General features: G+C 37.2%; 1 protein-coding gene across 5 annotated transcripts in view; it reads left to right on the top strand.

Moving 5' to 3' along the window:
* DPYD (dihydropyrimidine dehydrogenase) overlaps positions 1 to 19,886 on the top strand; it is a 377,405-nt gene that overhangs the window by 17,454 nt on the left and 340,065 nt on the right. For all 5 annotated transcript variants that reach the window (XM_076337802.1, XM_076337800.1, XM_076337801.1 and 2 more), the window contains exon 2: positions 4,510 to 4,620. In XM_076337802.1, the coding sequence (XP_076193917.1) occupies positions 4,510 to 4,620 (111 nt within the window). The remainder of the gene's footprint in view (positions 1 to 4,509; positions 4,621 to 19,886) is intronic.

Below are 19,886 nucleotides of genomic sequence, written 5' to 3'. Positions count from 1 at the left end.
CTTCAGCAGGCGTTTTGGGGCTGTTCATAAGAAACTTCCCCAACAAGCTAGAGAAAGAGGACAGAATCCATGAAAAGAGCAAATTATTACTTTGTCATATTAAGAAGCCTATACAGTTTTAATACCGCAACCTGTGACAGAGCCTGAAGAAGGTTTTTCTGGTCCTTATTCTGGCTTTGAATTACCAGTAACAAAGATGAGGATTACTAAGGATTAAATACTCCTGATGCAACTCATTGGTTTCAGTAGGAGTTCTTCTAGAAGCAGAGTAATCTTAACCATTGAATTTTTACCAAATTTCCTGTTTCTAGTGAGAGATAAGGTCCACGTTAACCAGGACACCTTGCTAAGGTTGTTACTTTTTTTGGGGGGGGGAAGCTGAAGACTTCAAAGCTTAGTGCTCTAAAGAAAAGCTTTCAAAATTTGCAGTACCGTCATATATTTTACAAAGACAATGCTAGACTAGCAGGACTTTTTGATGACTGCCTTGAAGTTACTGCAGTCCCACCTATGATGTAAATGGTATTTTTTTTTTTCTCTTAACACCATCCCCTCTCTGCTTCCCCCTCCGCCCCGGTTGGTATTGGAGGGTTCCTAATAAGCATAGTGCTTCAATAATTTTATGTTTTATTTTGCTGAATATGCATGTAATTAAAAATCAGATTTAATTGCAATAGCTTCTTATGATTTCAGCTAAAAGGGTGACTTTATGAGATGGGAATAAAATGGGTGTGACACTTTTAATGAAATGAAATTTCTATACCAGAAATTTACGTTGGATCACCACAGAGCATGTGCCAAACCTGCCTTGATTTATCTGAAAATGCTGTATCAGAAACAGGACTCCCAACTGCAGAATGTGTCCTATCCCAAATGACTGCCTTGAAATCACTTAGTTTGGAGTAGTATTAATTCAAATTCTTGAAAAATTACTCACTGTAATATAACATGCTGTTTTAAAACTTTTACAGCCTTTTCATTAATAGATGATAGTGAAGATTAGAGCTAGTATTTTTTGTGTAGACTCCTTAATCATAGCCTTTAAAGTAGAAGCTGAGCAATAAACATCTAATGAGTAGCTTATGACAAGTTTATTCTCAGAAGCTATGTTACTGTGTTGGCACAGATCAACATGACCATTTATCACTAAATTCTCAAAATTTAAAAACTGTAGCTATCACACATGCTAGTCATTATCAATGTACGTTACATATGAGTAGTTTATAGCATTTTAGGATACTCGCAACCTAAATCAATATATATTAGTCATAATGAATACGTTCCCTTCTAGAAGAGGATGTATTAGGGAATTAAACCATTCTTTAGTATTTTTTAGCTTATACTAATCTTTGTCTTTTAAAAGACATGAAAGAAATCATTGTCATGGGTTATTATTAAAGGAATTCCTTAAGGTAGTCGTATTTGAGGGAGTCATCTGCAATATACATTCAGTTGTGTTCTGTAGAGACAGACCACTTGGCTTTCTTCCCAAAGTGAAGTCTTCAAATTAATCTGTGGAAATAATGAAAGAAAGTATAATACTTTGGTGGTGCTCATAATCATCAGTGTTGTGCAAAGCTGCAAGCTTAACTCTACTATGCATGTTATGCAGCTGTGCCACAAGTGTGTACTCAACATGGGCTGATTTTACTTCTAGGTACTTACTCATAGCCCTATTTCTTTTTCCATCAATATAGTACCTAAATAGATTTCTACAAAAGTACAGCAGCATTATATTCTGATTTGCAGCCATTAATGATAATGGATTTATACCTACTTTATTTTTAATGAAATAAATGTGGCCATTTATGTAAAACACTAAATATATAATTCATAGGTTCCCCATTACTATACCAATAGCATCTTAATGTGAGATCCAAAGTTCATAGTACTCTGAAAAGTGATGTATTATGTACCCGCATCCTCCATTGGGGAACTTGAGTCTTGCCCTTTCAACATCTGGAGACATCAAACAACAGCTCATCTGGCAAGAATGAGAATTTATGTAGCAGAATAAGCATGGGATCGGGACAAGCCAGATAACAGATGCCCAAATAATTCTCCTCACCAATGAGCTCTCCCCCTGGTCAGATGGCCGGTGTGTTTGAGAGATTGGAGGTCTCGGGATTCCTTTCTTGCATGTCCACAGCGGTTTATTTTTGTTTAGCTGGGTGCATACATTAAGTGTTTAGTTGCAACACTCCCTCTAGAACTTTCTTCTCAGTTATTTTCCACTTACTGGCTGAGCTACCTGAATTTATTTGTTAATTTTACTAAATGTCTGACTAGCTGTAAGCTGCAGAAAACCAACCAGGGGACTGAAATGAATAGGAAGAAAACACTCTCGCTAATTTTCCTTTCTGACAGTTTAACGGACCCAAAAGCATTTACATTACTTTCCCATTTAGGCAGTTAACTTCTGGGCAGTTCTTAAACACCAGGGACCTCTAGCTAGACCAGCCACCTTGGTCAGCAATCCAAGATTTAGGCAGATAGTATATTATTTAGGTAGTGGGAATATAAGCGATTTTTATATTGTATATGTGATTTAGTATATTCTGTGCCAGTTTTATTTCGGATTTAATTCTGGGACATGCTGCGCTACGTAGTCCTTTTGGATTTCTGCAACTGTTGCGCTTGGAGCCGTGTTCCTGCTGCAGAATTCCAAGAGGAGCAAACATATGGGGATTCTTCCGTCCTTGGCTTGCCCCACCATTTGTTCCACGTTTTAAACCAACTGGTGCTGTACCCAGTGGAGTACATCTGTTACAGTTTATTACTAGAAATTTGCAATTCATTTCAGTTTGCTAAAATAATTATAATATTCATGGCCAAGAGTACTGCATTAAGCAATTACAAAAGAGAGTAGGCAAAATTGTGCTAAAGTGTATGTGTGATTCAGGGCCTACTGCCCGGTTTGGGTGATTTGGGCACTCAACAGCCTATCACCAATGAGTCAGATGTGCTCTGACAGTTGAGTTTGATCATCTTGAGAAATTAAAGTAGCAACTGAGATGCTGTAAGTGACATCCCTCATGTGAATGTCCCTGCTCTGTTTTAATTAAGAATGAAATAAATTAGCATAAACCACCACTGAATGCATTTGGTTGCCACATTTTGCCTGAGGTACTCAGCTGGGGAACACCCAGAAATGGAGCAGAATCTTTACTGCTGGAATTGCAGAGGCACATCTGATTACACCCTCGAACTCTTCCTGAAAGTCAACAGCATGTAGGCTGCTAAATAGTCTATATCTTTTTGAAAGTTGTAACCCACTTTTTTGTCTCTTTGTGCTTCAGGCAAGCTGGGAGTTACTGTATTGGGCTATGCTGTTATTTGCAGGTAGAATTTTCAAGTAGGTGACATTTCTGTTTTGTGGGAAAAATGGATTACTGATCAGTCCAGAGTAAGCATTAAATAGTTGATTAGAAAGTGGCCCCTTTGCATTTCAAAAAAAAAAAAAAGTCCCCATAAACATCAACACAATAAAATCTTAATACAACAGATTACTTTTTCATCATTATCACCCACTCAAGCAGACTTTTAAGATAAGGAAGCATCCTGATATAATATTCATAACCCCATCATACTCATCGTGTTCAGTCTCCATTTCTGTAAGTCAGTCTCACACATCTTTGACATATAGTAACAGAATAAGCACACCCTATTCATCACAGTGGAGAAGTATAGTGCTAAAGTCATTTTTTTTTTTAAAGGAAAACTTACAAAACCAATTCCAGGAGTTACAACCAACAATATGCCTGTTTTGGTTCTCCATCACAGACCTGAGTCTGGATCTGTCGCTTGCACGCTGTTCACACTCACCCCTTGAATTAAGTGAGGTCAGTTTTGCTACGGAAACCTGTCATTTGCCTGATTTGAAAAAGAGCTTGGGTTCCAAAAAGCTGATTTAATTTTTCAGGTTGCACTAGTATAATGAAAGACATTACAAACTTCATTCTGCCTGTGTCGCCAGACCACCACAAAGCACAGCTATATTCCCAACATTTGTTTGTGTCCTTGCAGATAAAAGCATTGTAAGAGAAATGAAGTTAACTCATCAGCTCACTAGGCGTAGAAGCAGGTTCCTGTGAAGGGGAAGTTGGAATTTATACTGAAATGATGAAATGTCCAGAAATAACCCAGATCCTTTAAAATATTTTTGCTTGTTTTGCTTTACAAGTGTTACTTGGAGTGATATAATGAAGCAGAATTATGTGTTTCTATATGCCGTACATAACAAACATCCAGGAATGGAAACCATTATCATGGCCACTAAATATAATTCTGTTTTCTAGCAGACCTAGAAATGTCCTTAAATACTCAAAATCTAAGTGGTGTGGACAATATAAATCTAAACAGATTTGTATGAAGTTGGGCTATAATATTGAGTAATTGTGTTTTGGTTTTGCATAGCACTGTAAATAAGCGTGAGGTGTGATTTCAGAGGCTTTGAACGTTTTTGGAAATCTTACCTACATTTTAATATTTTCTGTTCTCTTTCTACAGAACATTCTGACTTTAAATCCCCGAAAACAGACACATGCAACTCTTCATTCAACTGCAGCAAAGAAACAGGTCAAGAAGCAATGGAAAAGGAATTCTGACAAAAGCTGTTCAGTAAGTGCACGTTTGTTATTGCATCTGGAACATGCAATAAATCATTGAGGCTGAAATCTCACTTGTGTGAGAAATTCAAATTTGAGTTTCCTGTGTTGTTCAGTAGCCAAATTTGGCTCCTAGTTCTGTTCCTGTAGGTACAGAGTTACTTTGTGATCAGCTATTTACTTTTCAGAACTGAGTACATGCCATACTTTTGTCCTTTTTGGTGATTTAGTAAGTCTTTGATGCAACTTTTTCCCCTTTCGTTATGGAGTCTGATATGGAGTCTCAAGTATCAAGCAGCATCACAGCTGGCTCACCACCTCCCGAGCCTCGCAGAGCCACTCGCTCTCCCTGGGCAGCCAGCGTCAGCTGCCTCTTCTGTACCCCGCAGGGCTGCTGCCCGCTTGCTCCTTTTCTTTCTGTTTTCCAGGAGTAACGCTGGGTAGAGCAGCACTTCACTATCCTTTCTGAGACTCTTAAAGGTAGTTTTATTTCAGTACAGAAATAGGGGAACCCATCATATGTACCTATTTTATGTACATATGTATCTATATATAGAGCTATATACATATATATGTACTATATATACATGACCATATGTATATACATTATATATAAATACATAAAGCTTAGATTAAAACATGGATCTGGTATTTAAATTTTGTGCATTGTATTTTTCAGGAAATAGGTGCTTTTAGAATAAATATTTTTTCATTATAAACTGTCTGTATTCTTCAGTATTTCTGCCATTAGATATCATCATTTTCTCTCTAGGTATTTAGATTCCTAGTCTCAGTGTGATATTTGACTAATCCTATCGGACTTTGTTGTCTCTTTGATCTCTCATCTTTGTAATGTTTTTACTGTCTTCCTACAGATTCTCTTAGATAATCCTCTAAATTCAGAAGTCTTTTAGGTAGAATACTACTTCTTCATCTGCAAACTATTTCCCTTATGGTACAATGTTATGGTGTCTTTTCATAGTGTTATCAAAACATCTTCTCCCACTAAGAAGGAAAATTCAGGTTTGATAGTTGATATTTGTTTATTATTTAAAAAAAAAACGCCAACAAAACACAAACCAAAACAAAAAACCCACAAAGTTCCTCAGTTTCTCAAAATTATGAAATCCAGTATGACCAGCAAGTATTTGCTGGGAGGAGCAACGCAGGGTATCCTTAGCATTTCAAACATAGTCTAGTATAGTTTCCTGTTTTGTAGCATTGATTATAAGAATGCCTCTCTTACTATAGCTAATATTCCTATTTTCTTATTCTATTTATTGGCTTAGATAATGTTATAATAACTGGAAACGAACAAACATGAAAACCTTCTGTTTGTGAACAGGGATGATTATTTTGGGATGTCTGATGCAGTTATTGCCCACAACTGTCTGTTCCTGCTGCACAGATAGTTGAGCTGCTCAGCAAGCGGCTCCTGGATGGCTGCAGTTTACATCGTTATGTTTTCAGGTGACCTGTAATCAATACTGGGCTGTAAACTCCTCTGTTTTCAGAAACTGTTTGTTAGGAAGCTCAGGTATCCATGCAGCAGGGCAGCTAGTTATCTGTGTAGTAACCTGATTAGCTGTTCCAATGTAAATTATCCTAGTTAGTTAAACTTCAAACTATAGCATACACATCTGTATCTTCCTAATGGGTGTGCTAACATACATTTCCTAAAGCTTCTAGGCTTTAAGATCACTCTTGGTTATCTCTGAGCTTTCCCCCATATCAGCCTTGTTTGATTTTTGTATTCAGTTTATTCATACAATGTTTGATATTTGAAGGTTTTGCTGTTAACTGTGAAAGTGCATAGCTTTCTAGAAATTGTCTCTCTTCCTGTGTTCCTGCTCTTAGCTGTGCGTGCGTACCTCATGGTGTCTCCAATGTTCTTGGATCCCCAAGGCCTGAGCTTCTTGGGCTGTGCAAACAGCACCGATTTCGGGTTCATCAGTAGCTTGCGTGCCTTGGCTGGATTTTAATCTGAAAGACATTCTGAATGTTGTCAAATATTGCAGGATGATGTTTCGGCATAGGTTTACAATCTGATAAACAACCTGGTTTTTTAGTTCTGCATTACTGTGTGGAGATCCATGCACTTATTAGGACTCTGCACTGACAGATATCTGCTCATGTGTTGCAACTTGCAGGGTTAAAGGTTAGAAATAAGAAAATAGGTATATCTGTACATGTACACACCTTCATCACAGATAGTTCTTGTACTGTATATTATGAATTATTTGGTAGAAATGTCACATTATTTAGGTTGCAAGTCATGGTAAGAAATGTAAAATGCTTGAAGAAACTGTAAAGGGGTAGTCCTTGTTTTTAGGCCAGTAATGGCCCCAGTTTTTAGAACTGTCAAACTTTTCTTTACTCAGAAATGTGTAGCTTACTTTTACTGTGCAAGATTTACCTCCCAGCTTACTATTCTGGCAGAAAAAGTCCTACAAAACTAAAAAAATCAAACCTGAACACTTGTGTGGTGTCCCATTACATAAAAGGCATTAGAAGAAAATGAGAGACTTTTTACATTCTCCAGATCATTGTTGTTGAGTGGTTTTAATAAACCAAGAAAACAAAATGATAGAATCCTTTCCTAGCCTTCTTAAAATAAGAAAGCTAATGTAGGAAAGGATACATTGAGCACAATTTTCTGTTGTGGTCTAAAAAGCCATTGGCAGTAACGTTTAGGCCTGCTAATGAACAGGTCAAGCTCTATTTGAAGTCCGTAGGAAGTATATTTGTCTGCATTTCCTTGAAATCTGAATTTGGCTTTTAGCTTTGGATTCTTTTAAAGCTGTACTGATGCTGCCTTTGCAGAATCACTGTTGGAGGGAAGGTGGGAGTATGAAAATACAAAACTAATTAAATTAACAGCCCTCAAAACTCCGAACAAAAGCTGCATCTGCTGAGGCATGCACACAGTGACTTTGTAATGTCTAATACGCTTCCAGATGGCAGACTTACATATTCCCTCAGAATAATTACACAAGTGAAATTTTAACTCCTAGCCTGCTCTGAGACACTTTGGGTTGCCCATTAAATGAGTTCTGAAGTGGAAACTGAGTGTCAATGTCTTTCCTCAACATTGGAAGAGCATTCTCCTAAAGGAAGGTTCAATTATGCTTTTGATGAGTGCTATTTATTTACTGTGTTAGCAACCAAATTTTGCTGTAAAAGTGATTTATAGCTGTAGGTGCAAGATCAGTCAGCTTTCCTTCAGAAATTTTAACTCAGAGATTTCGATCAGAGTAGGTAAACTCTTGATTGCTGAGTCACCCTCGGTAACAGTGCTAAACCTAAGCGTTAACACTCTGGTTTCTTCCGAGTTGTGCTGAAAGGTGGTATAAACAGATGCCACTAGTCTGGCTGGGGAAAAAAAGGTTTTTGTTGGTCAGAAGAAATTAAAAGTAGAAGAGTTTTGAGATGCCTATAGTAATAGTAAATCCTGGAGAAGGCAGCGAAATTTAGATCGTTAGGTCATCAATTTACAGATAAAACTAAAGCAATGAACTGTGGATGCTGTAAGGACTTGCTTTGATTTCAGGGTTTTCCTAGATAGTTCAGGACTGTTTAGACATCTGATTTATGTTTTTATTTATGGTTTCCAACTCTCTGTAATTCCATTTCTATATGTATTCTATGCTTGCTGACATTTAAATCACGAACTAGATGGGCATGCATTGTGTGCATTTGCGTGACACCCAGCACACTGAATTCCATGCTTTATGATTAGGGTTTCTAAGCATTATGGGACAAGTTCTGCTTTTACCTTGTACACGTGCGGGTTTGTTGTTTTACTGAAATTCACCTCCGCAATTTTTATAAATTCACTTGTCACTGGAGAATTCAGTGGAATATTGTAGTCCAACCTTTTTTTGTAATGAAACCTTGGAGGTACCTACTAAGGATAGGTAGGAAGATGACATAAACCCACCTATAAATTCAGACTTTCTTCAGTTTCTGCATTTAGAAATAATAGTAATAATTGCTCCAGATGGAAGAGTTGGAAGTATTTCAATGAGACAAGAAAGGTGAAAAGGAAATGGGGTTTAAATTGGTTTGTAGTTAATTGCCGTAGCCTGTAACAGTATTGATTTTCTGGCACTAGTAGCATTGTTCTTTGTCCTTACGTTTGCTAAGCCCGATCAGCATTGTGCAACAAGAGCCTCTCTTCCTTGAACAGCATCATTTTTGAGCTCAGCTGTTTTTTGCAGGGGCATCACTTTTGGGCAAGAGTCTTTAACTGTCCTATAGTTCTTTCCAGCCGTTAAAGAACCAAATTCTTCACCTTGTCTTTTTCTGTGCAACATTAAGGTGCAACTACCAGATTGCTCTGTGCTAGTGGTGGAGAGCGAGATCTGCAATTCATTGCAAGATGTAACAGATCATGTTGCTCTTTAAATTCAGAGGACAAGGTTGCTCCCTTAAAACAGTAGTAATAAGAGTTTGCTAAAACTTCAAACTGCTTTTTACTTTGATAGTATTTCTGTGGCTGTCACTGCTATATATGAACATCTGTAAAAAGGAATTCTTATTTAAAAAAAAAAAGTTTGTAAGGACCTCTTAGTGTACAAATGTCCAAGCTTGCATAGAAAAACCTGTAAATAAGGTGATTCTTTCTCAGCTATAATTGGTTTGTTACTCTAAGTATTGCCTTCCAGTGAGATGGGAAAATGCCATGTAATTTTTGTGCGCAATCATGTATCACAGTTACAGAATAATCAAGTTAGCAGTTCACAATTGCAAACAAGTAGATATGAAACCCAGTTCACCCAAGGCCTGAAATCAGGAACCTTAATGAATAGATGCTTTTTCAGTGAATAATTTGGCCATTTCTAGACACGTATTGATGAAAGATTATATATTTATAAATAAAAAATAATCACAAATATTGTAAAATAGAGAACACTCATTAAAGGAAATCAACTCAATTATCTTTATAATCTAAATGTATAGTTTACCTTTGCAAATATTTATTTTTGTCTTCATTACATATGAATATGCAAGTTTAGCTCTTTTCTGAATGAATATACAATGGCAGATGTCTCTCTAATCGCTGCTCTATTCAAACATTAATTGGTAGAACATATGTAGAATTCTACTAGTCTGAATAGGTATAGGATAGCAGCGGTCTTTTTAATCACATCACTATTCAACCACTAATTGGTGTGATGATTAAGGGACATTAGAGGGAGCACTTTGACATCTGATTCTTTGAACTGATGTCTGCTCAGGCTGCACTGTATTCATCATGGCCAGACTGATTTCTTAAATAAAACGCTCTGATTCCCAAATGTGGAAAATATTGCATTAGGATCTATTGAGGTGATTAGGGAATTTGAGAATGATTCTTTTATTTAACTAGTGATTGACTGTATGTGCACAAACTATTCATATGAATAATACATGGGTTACTGAGTATCAGAAAGAGCTGAGAAGTAACATCAAGAGATTTTCTCTTTTCTCATAGTGTCAATAATTAAATATTAATAGACATTTTAAAATGTACCAGTTTAATCATTTAGCAGTCAAATTCCTACTCATGCATTTTTTAGATTAACTAATTACTCTGCATTTTCTTGTATCGATACCATATGCTGGCATTTATAACCATTTTACTGGAATAAAGTAGTTTACATGTTTATATATGATAGCACTTACACTTGCTCTAAGAAATGCATATTATAGTCCTTGAATTTTCTGTTTTATTTTAGTTTCAGTGTCTTAAGGTATTTTCATTGGAATATCTCAATAGCTTCTAACTTGCCTGACTGCTACAAATTAGTGCTTTTATGCACATTTTCTGTGTATCAAATTGTAAATAGTAGCTGATGGCAAGTTATGCCAAATCCTTTTTTAGCCCTCTGCAAAAGGTTCCTTCTCACCTTGTGGCTCTCCTGGAGTGCTGTGCAAAACCACCTCTGACCTCTTAACTTCCTCTGTTCAGAGTTCTTCAGGTTTGGTGTTCTTCAGGTTTGATGTTGGATGATTCCCCTTCTTATAGAGCAGCACTCACCAAAGATTTTTAGTTCCAAGTGTATTTCTGATCTTAACCATTTCAAAACCAAAGTGTCTCAGAGTTGCAAACTGTTTGGTTTTACACATACGTGTATGACAAAATGAAAAATGCTTGTCTGCTGCAAATGCTGAATTCTAGGTAAGTCTGATCAACTCATTCCCCTTCATTAAAGCTGAGCAGATCAGAGAGTAGAGATAAGACCAGAAACAATCTGCACTGTTAACTTTCATCTTCTGCTTAGCCTTGTATTCTTTTAGATGTGGATTTCGGTATGTGCACTTTCCTGTGGTTAGTGGATGGAGATAAAGGTGCCTTCTTGTGTTGGTGTATTGGAAAACAGAATAAATAACAAGAAGACTAGCTTCTCTTTTTTCAGCCCCTCTACTGCCACTTTTTCTTTCTTTTGTAAACTATTGCCTATACCGAAACCTATACTGCTCTTTCCTTTCCTCTCCTAGACTTTCTTCTTGTATAGCGAAAGCCCCATCTCCGTTCTGTTTAGAAATCTATAAAACTAAAAATGATCACGAGCTTTAAGTTGAGAAATTGTAAGTGCTTGAACATTGTTTCTTGCAGAAACCTGTGCCATTGTTAGCCTGCTAGTAATTACTCACTTCAGATCTATTTATGTTGTCTAAGTCCTGGAAGACATCTGCTCGCTAGAAGTAAAAGGAGCTGAGAGACCAATTTTAGTGTGAAGGAAGTAGTATAGCTTGCTGAATGCTGTATTTTAAGCAGGGCTGGTAGCACTGTCCAATATTAAGTTGCACTGAAGTGTTCATTACAAGACCCTGCTTGTAGTTTGTCTGCAACTTTGCCATATATTTGGACAAAAATTTCCCGAGTACCAGTCCATCAATTCTTTTATGCATATTAAAAAATCAGTCATATATGCACATCCATAAATCACGTAAGTATGAATGAACAGGTCTGGCGGAAAAGCTTGTTTTTGGTCTTTTAACCAATCCTGATAGCATTATATTGAAAAAAAGCACTAGCATCCTCATGCTTTGAAGCAAGGATGCGTAACAGGCTGGGGATTGAAAAAGTATGTTGGTACAACAGAACTGTCCAGAAGCTTGGAAAACCTTATCTTGACCAGTTTCTGTTGCATTTTTATCGCAATGTACAGTCCTCAGGTGGAGAGCAGTTAACTGCAGTCACTCACTGCTCCTTTGCTTACAATATTCAGTACTCTCTGCTTAGGGTAGTGTCCTGGTTTCAGGAACTCTTAAATTTTTGGTGGTGCATCTCAGGAATGATTTGAGACGATTTCTTTGTTGTTTTATAAACTGATACATTGTTTGAATATAGTGTTGAAAATAAACATAGTATCCCATCCAGTACTGATATCAGAAGTAATGTTTTGGGGATTCTTCAGTCTGCAAAGATCCTAGGTACTCCTTGGCACAAGAACCTTCCTTACAGCGTGTGCGCTTCATATTGATGAAATGGGAACTGGTGGGTGGCCCAGTCTCTGGAGCTGTGGTGTTGCCATGTCGAAGCATGTTCCCTCTTAGTCTTTCTGGCTGTGTGTCTGTTCCAGCAGTTCCAGCTGTCTTCAGAAAGCTACATGTACATGTGTTCTGCAGTCACTTCTTCCATCTCCAGTCAGTCCTGTTTCTTCAACCAGTATCTGGAACAATCACTCAGCAAAACTTTCTATTCCCCTCTAATACCGAGAACAGGACAACAACCTACTGTTGCTTAATTGCTAGCTAAAGTGGCAGAGGTTTTCTTCTGTAGAGCTAAAGATCCTACCACGTGCATTCCATTTGAAAATTATCAAGTTGTAATTCATGTCTCTTTGTATTTTCCTTTAAAAAAATAAGTTGAAGATTTCTTGTTCATGTGCCATGTGAGAGGAACGTTCTTAACATTGCTAAATCAAGTAAACAAATTAAGAAGCATCCAAATTACTACCTGTACAGTTGCCTTAAAGGATATGCACTGTTCAGGAAAGACAAACATAAAGGTAAAGCATTTTATGTTAATAATGCAACAGACGGTAAAAAGATAGCAAGGGTAAAACCAAACCTTTATGGATCAAAATCACTTTAGGGAAGGGCAGTAAACTCATTTCTAGTGTGCTGAAAATGTGCTATAGAGTCTCCACACAGCAGGTTTAAATTTGGCTATGGCTGTAAATAGAAATCAATCTAATCATAGAATCATAAAAACCTAGGTTTGAGAGGGATAGTGAGAGAATTTCTGGATTGGGACAGAATGAAATATAGGTAGACATTTCTTGACAGGCATTTGTATAACGCACTTCTAAAGGCATATGATGTTGGAGACTTCTCATTCTTGTTAGTGTTTAATCAATGCAACAGCAAGTTTTTCCTAAAATATACTATATTTCATTTGTTGAAGATCAAATTGTCGTCTTGTCCTTCTCCTACTTGCAGAACAATTGATGATTGTTCCCTTTTGGTATAAAATCTGTTATATCAGAAGATTCCTGTTAGATATCCTTCCAGTTCTCTATTTTCCTTCAACTCTTCTTTGCTGGTCATGTTTTCTGAAACTGTTATTTTGTTGCTTTTCTTTGGATTTTCATTTTCTGCATCTTTCTCTAATCGTGATGATGAAAAACTACGCAATTTTTCAGCTGGGACCTAGCTAGCACCAAGTAGAATGAAATAATTTCTTTGCCTCACACACTGAACTATCCTACAATGTGCTGTTCCTTCTGCAAGAGCACTGGATTGTCTTGTATTCAATTTATGGCCTAAATTCTGACCCTTCAATTTGGCCTCATTTTGAAATTCTTATCTTGCTTTTTAAAACGTTTAATATCTCCTCCTTCCCTGTTTCCCTTATTCCACCAAACGTGATGTTGGTAGAAACCATTAGTACATTCTTCTTTTCCAGCTATCCAGGTCACTGGGGTCCTGGGTGAATCATGAAGCATCTTGATTCAGGTCCTTTTTCAGTGATAGAAAACAAGCTAGGGGTTGTTTTTCAGTAAGTTGTGCACTCACTGGATATTTGTTTTATCTAGGCTACGTTTTTAATTGGCTTATGAAAATGTGATGTGGAATACTTACAAAAAAAAGTTTGCTCGAGATTTGTCACATCTACCACTTATTCATGAGACCATTCATCCTCTTAAGGACAGAAAATAAGATTGATTGAACTTTGTTTCTTACATGCCGATGTTGGTTTTTTTAATATTGCATTATCATTTTTAATAAAAGTACTCTGTTTTCTCTGCTGGGGTCTAGAATTGCTATTTTCACTCCCTTTTTTGTAAAGGGAAACATTATGTTTGTCTCTCCTGGCCTTTTGGAACCCCAAGCCCTCAGAGTCTTTGAGTGCAATTGATAGTGGTCTATGGATTGCTTCAGTCAGATTGACTCAGTGATATATGAACTACATCTGTCTGATAAAAAAAAAAAAACCAACAAACCCAACCTCTTTTTTTAATACTCAAGCCTGCAATCCCATGTTCTTGCTAAAAATAATACTTACAGTAATAGTTATGGCTATACCATGCCATCTTCATAAAGAGAGCAGGGAAGGCTGTGAATAATTCAGTTCACTCTGCGTCGTTTGTTATTTGCTCTCCTTTCCTGTACGTAACCTGTACTTCTCTTTATTTTCTTCTTACTTCTCATGTATATAGAACCTTTTTCTTCTTTTTTATTTTTCTTCCTTGCTAATTGAAATTTGCTTGGTGCCTTAGCTTTCTGATTTTATTCCTACAGTGCTTGTGCTGTTCATTTATACTTAGATATTTATCTACTTGGGTATGTGTCATAGTTTCCCTGCTTTTACGATTTTGATTTCCAGGCCATGGGGGAGACATGGTATGATCATAAAGGTCTGTTAAGTGCTTTTTTTTTTTTTTTGCTTTGCTCAGGAATAGTTTCCCTTTGTGCATTTCTGTCAGGGTTTGCCCTCTCTCCTGGTTTCCTTTACTGATCAGTATATCTTTCAGGAGACATACCAACCTGATCCCTGAGTCTATTGAAATTATATTTTCTGAAGTTCACCGTCCTCATTCTGTTACCCTCACAACTTTCTATACTTGAAATTGATTGTAATGCTATTAGAGAGGTAAGTCATTGTAAGACACTTTGACTTTCTATATACAGCCTGGAAAACTACTGATCCTGATAATGGTAGCGTGCAGGTATTCTTTGATGTGATAACTGACAAACTTTGTTAGTAGCAGTCATTAAATCAGAAACGCTAACATAACATTTTAAATAGTATCAACTCTTACTAATTCAGGTATCAAGCTGAATGGACTTCAGCCTTAAATTTAGCAAATGGGGGAAGTCATAGAATAGATAATCACAGAATATAATGTTCATCAAGCTTTTCTTTGGAGTTAATTTAATATAAATTCTATAGAAGAATTACCAAAATTTATTTTATTATTTTATAAGACAAACTCAGAAGTTAAGGAAACTATTTAGATCTCTGAACTGAACTAAACAGCTCAAAGACATGAATTTTGAGGAGATTGTTGTTAATTCAAATATACAAAAGTTACTTGGAATTTGCATCCCAACTTGTAAAGAAGAGTTTCAGACTGAACTGGAAAACAACTTCAAAAAGAGTATTAAGAGTATGAGGATAACCCATAAGGAATTGAAAAAGATGGGATTGATGGGCAAAGGAGAAAGTACAGAGGGCAAAGTGAGAACTTTCAAAAGTCAAGTTGAGTCACACCTGGTGAAAGAAATTAAAACAAATAGTAAAAGGTTATTCAGCTATATAAAACAAATAGTAAAAGGTTCTTAAGCTAACTAAATTAAAAGAAATAAAATAACAAGGAAAGCAAGTGTGAAGATAGGATTAAACATCCTGGGTATTGTCTAAAATCTTTGTAAATCATTGTTCTAGTTTCAGTAAAATGGGAGTAAAACAAGAGGTGGCTAATAGGCAGACAAGTGCAGAAATGGAAATTACCCCAGGCAGGGGGCCAGAAGGCCAGAAGGAAAGCTTGGAGGGTTTCATCTCTGAAGTCAAAGGGACAGAAAAATATCAGTGAAAGTATCACAGAAAAATTGACATGTGAAATTACAGGCCTAAGAGTAAAGCAAGCTGTATGTTATGGTACTTGATTAAAGAATACCCGATGCAGCTTCTGTATGTTAAAAGATGGCAAGTTGATGGGCAGCTATAACTCTGTTAGTCTCATATCAGCAGCATGCAGAACTTTTAAAACAAATTTTGAAGCAAAGATTTATTAAACGCATTAAGGTAAATAGAAGATGGAATAAGACATGTTGGGGTTTATTGTTGGGGATAGATCATGACACACTGACAAGGTATGCTTTTTTTTGGCCGATTAATAATGAAGTATCGTCTGCTTAGATTAGAATAGTAACATGGATAAGGGATGGGCTAGAAAGGAAATGAGAGTGAGTAGTGCTTAAAAAAGAGCTTCCGGGCCTTGAGCAGAGCTTGTTGAAGGATCAGTCTTCAGATTCATACCATTTAATATTTTCATTAATGAGCTTGACATAAATATTAGGAGCATGTTACAAGAAAGTCGACAGGCACTGTCAATACAGAAGGAACTAGAACATCATAAAGAACTGTGTGACACTGAAGTTTAGAATAAAAAAAAGATAAGAGTAAATGTAATAGTGCAATTAGGAGGCCGTACAGCCAAGGGCTGAGGATAAGAATGACTAGGAGCTTAATGGTTGGAATTAAGAGAGAAGACGATTTAGAAATACCAGCCGATCAGAGGGTGATGGTTCCATCAACTGGATGAGAAAATCTGAATGTGAACTGAATGTGAAAGCACGAGAGTAAGTCTGATCATCCATGTTGTCACTTCCAGTCTCCTATATACTTCACTGTTTTGGACCATAGGTGTCTGACATAGCGTGCTCAAGTTATTCGGTAGACTTTCTGTGCCGATTGCTACCTGTTAAAAGGGGATATTCACAGTATGTAGAATAAATTGCTTTTAAATCACTTCAGATACCGTAGTGATGAGTGTCATTGAAATGTTCATGGGGAAAAGTAGTTTTGCCTTCAAGTAAGGTTTTGAATAGCGTGCAGTAAATAAGGCCACACACTAAGCACAGACGTTGAAAGGCTATTGATTAGGTGAGCACTCTCTGTTCTGTCTTCTGAGTCAGGCAGCACTTCTGTGTAAAATAGCACATGATCATATCATTAAAACTGGTGTTTTGCTGCATACGCGTGAAGGGGGCAAATCAAGTTTTGAAACGGCAAACCTTTTTTAGGCATTTTTGAATTTAAGTGCTTGACTTCGCAATGTCTGCGTTTGTTTTATGGTGACCTGTATCATCTATGGGTTCTGCTGTGTTCTCTGTACCCTTACTTCGGCCTTTAATTTCTACAAACATTACTGTAGGAATGAGGTTAATAAACTGGGATTATGTACCTGAATATTAGTTTCTGTCCTTTGTTTACCTATGTGGATCATTTGCAGTTTCTCTTTACTATGTAACAATTTGTAGCTGACAGATGTAGACTGATGCTGTTAAATATCTTTTTAAGGTATGTGCTCCGATGTGCGCTCTTTTCACTTGCTACTGATAGTCTGCTATGCAGACATCAAATTGCTTTGAGGCTGATTTAGTTGTATAAAAAAATTCCCAGGTAATAACACTGTTTTTGATGCCCTTCAGAAAGATACATGTTAACTGAACATTTTCTCCATTCTGTAGGGCTTCATCACAGGTTGGTCCTTAGCTAAATTACGTAGTTATCTTTTGCTTTAGCGTTTCTATTTCTTGACTCCCCCTTCCAGGACTCCTAATATCCTTAAAGTTTTAGTCCCTTGGATAAGCATTATTTCCATCCCCAAATTAAAAAGACTTTTCTTTCTCAGAAGTTGCCATTGGCTGTTGGAAGGAGTCTTTCATTGCTGCGGAATAAAAAAGGACTGTCAGGGAAACTGGCTTAGTATCTGTCCTCTTGAAACTCAGTCTAGCTAATGCTAAATCATCAATACTTTGTAAAGTATTGATGAGCATTTGTTTCTAACTTTTGAAGATTGAGCCCAGCAAACTTTTGTTTTAAAAGAAAAGCGGGGGGGAAGCTTCGCTTTCACTTCTGTCGCATCTGAAGTAATTAGAAATAATAGATATTGAAAATCTTTTAAGGTTGGATCTATAAGCTTTAGGAACAAACTTCACTTCCTTTATAATCCCACTGCATTTTCGACAATGCTTGGACCATTTTTCCTATCCTGTACAATCTGGAGGCTACCTACTATCTTTTCTTTAGCGCAAAGCTTTCAGAAGCAACTTTGCAAGAGTGTAAGAAGTCAATGAATGTCAGCCAGTAATGCACACACAGTAACTATTTAAGAGTTGGGTGAATTTAACACAAATTTTAATTGCTTAAGAAATATGTTTTGCAGTCTATTTCTCAAAGATTGTAACAGTAGTAGTATTAGTGAACAGTAATAACATATAAGCTGCGCGTCTTTTACAGAGTACACGAGAGACAAGGGGGCAGCGCGCATCAGAGTATGTGGCCATTTCTTGTGCTGGAAGAGTAGTCCTGTTGCTGGTTCTTTCTCTGGAGTTTCTCTTTCTCGTTTATATTTTTATCTGCATTTATTTGCTAGTGAACGGACAATCAATGCGAGAAGGATCTTGCATATATTTGTAGCAATAAGTCTGAAAAGCTCTGTTGCCACCAGGGCTCTAGAAAAGCTGTGGAGAGGTACAGGGCGTTGCTAGGCAACACCACATGGCCACAGATAGTATTTTTCTTTTAATTTATTTATTCTCCAGTTTGAGTGTGTCCTGCTTGGAGCCATTTGGGTAATAGTTAAGCAAGCACATAGAAATCAGAGCGCTGCAGGAGTGGAATAAAGGAATGCAACATAAAAAAAATAAGAAAGGAAAAGCCATGACACATAATGAAACAGATCAAGAGACATGAAATAATTAGTAAGGACTAGGGGGAAAAAAGTAAACAAGCATGAGGAAACAGACCAGGAGAGGAAAAAACCCAGGTAATGAAGAAAAAAAAAGAAAAGGAAAGATAGGGCACCATTGAAGAAAAATTAAAAATTGAAAGCTCAAACAGTGTATACACAAGGGAAACAGGGAAACTGCTGCATAAAAATATGAATTAAAAATTGGAGATGAAAATGGCTTCGAGAAGAAAAAGGAGAAATTTGGTAATCGTGTTAAGAGAGTAATGATTTTTTTGTTTCTTTTTGCTTTGCAGCCACCCTGCTCTTTCCTATTGCTCTGTTTGCGCATATGCAATAGTAGTAGTGACACTCAGGAGCTGGGGACTGATTAATAAGTCCAATATGTTTTCCAGAGAGGAAAAATAATTTAAAGTTAGAGTTTCAGTGTTATTTAGAAAATACTCAGTGTGTATGTTTGAAAACAGCATTTTCAAAACTAGGTTATTGCATTTTATTGTAAAATTTGGATACTAAGGGTACTAGGTTAAGCTCTGGTTGCAGGGAGGGAGTGGGTTGTTCGTACTCTCCAGGTTAAACACATTAAGCAGGGGCAGGTCTGTCCTGTGCAGTGTTCTGGGAACTAAAAGCCCTTCACTTGCAATAGTTAGAGCGACTTCTAGACTTGAGAGTAGCATAGCCATGTGAGGAAAATGCTGTGACAGAGCCAGCCCTGCTGAGAGACCCAATTTATTAGCTCAGGAACTGTGACCTAGCCCCAAATGCCTTGAGGAGCAGAGTTTGTGGGACCTGAACTGGAATCCTCCAAAGAGTGCTAAGACTAGCTCATACCAAGAAGCCTTGCATCACACTTCTCTTCTGGTGAATCTTGGCTCCGTATGTCCCTGCTTGCTTGGGAATTGCTGGGAAGGTGCTTGCCTAGTGCTTTGGGGCATTGCTGGTATCGCTCACCTCAGCTTGAACACAGCAATTTTTAAGAGGCTGACAAGAAGGGGAATACAGCAGTCTGAGCTGTCTGAAGGCAGGCCAGAAGGTTTTGGGAGAAGCAAGCTATTCAGGCTGAGATATGAAAGCTTCCAAAGGAGTAAAAACCTTACAAAGAAGACAGTAAATGGGACACAGAACTAGAAGAGTGCGTAGTGCCATACTGAGGTATCGGGTTGTTAGATGCTCTTCTCTCTAAGGTGGTAAATGGAACTGAGACCTGAGGCTATATATTTATCCTGGATGTTGTTTTCAAACTGCATGTGAATAAACAGCATTACAGCAGCATTCTCTTAATGCTTTTTCTAATGTTCACTATGAAAAGAACTTTTGAATGCCCTGCTGACAAATGTAGCTCCTCATAAACCCTGTTCGTTTCTGT

Source organism: Aptenodytes patagonicus, chromosome 5 (assembly GCF_965638725.1).
Source record: "Aptenodytes patagonicus chromosome 5, bAptPat1.pri.cur, whole genome shotgun sequence".
Taxonomy (NCBI): Eukaryota; Metazoa; Chordata; class Aves; order Sphenisciformes; family Spheniscidae; genus Aptenodytes; species Aptenodytes patagonicus.
Note: the sequence above shows the minus strand (reverse complement) of the source record. Positions and strands in the feature narration are given on the sequence as shown.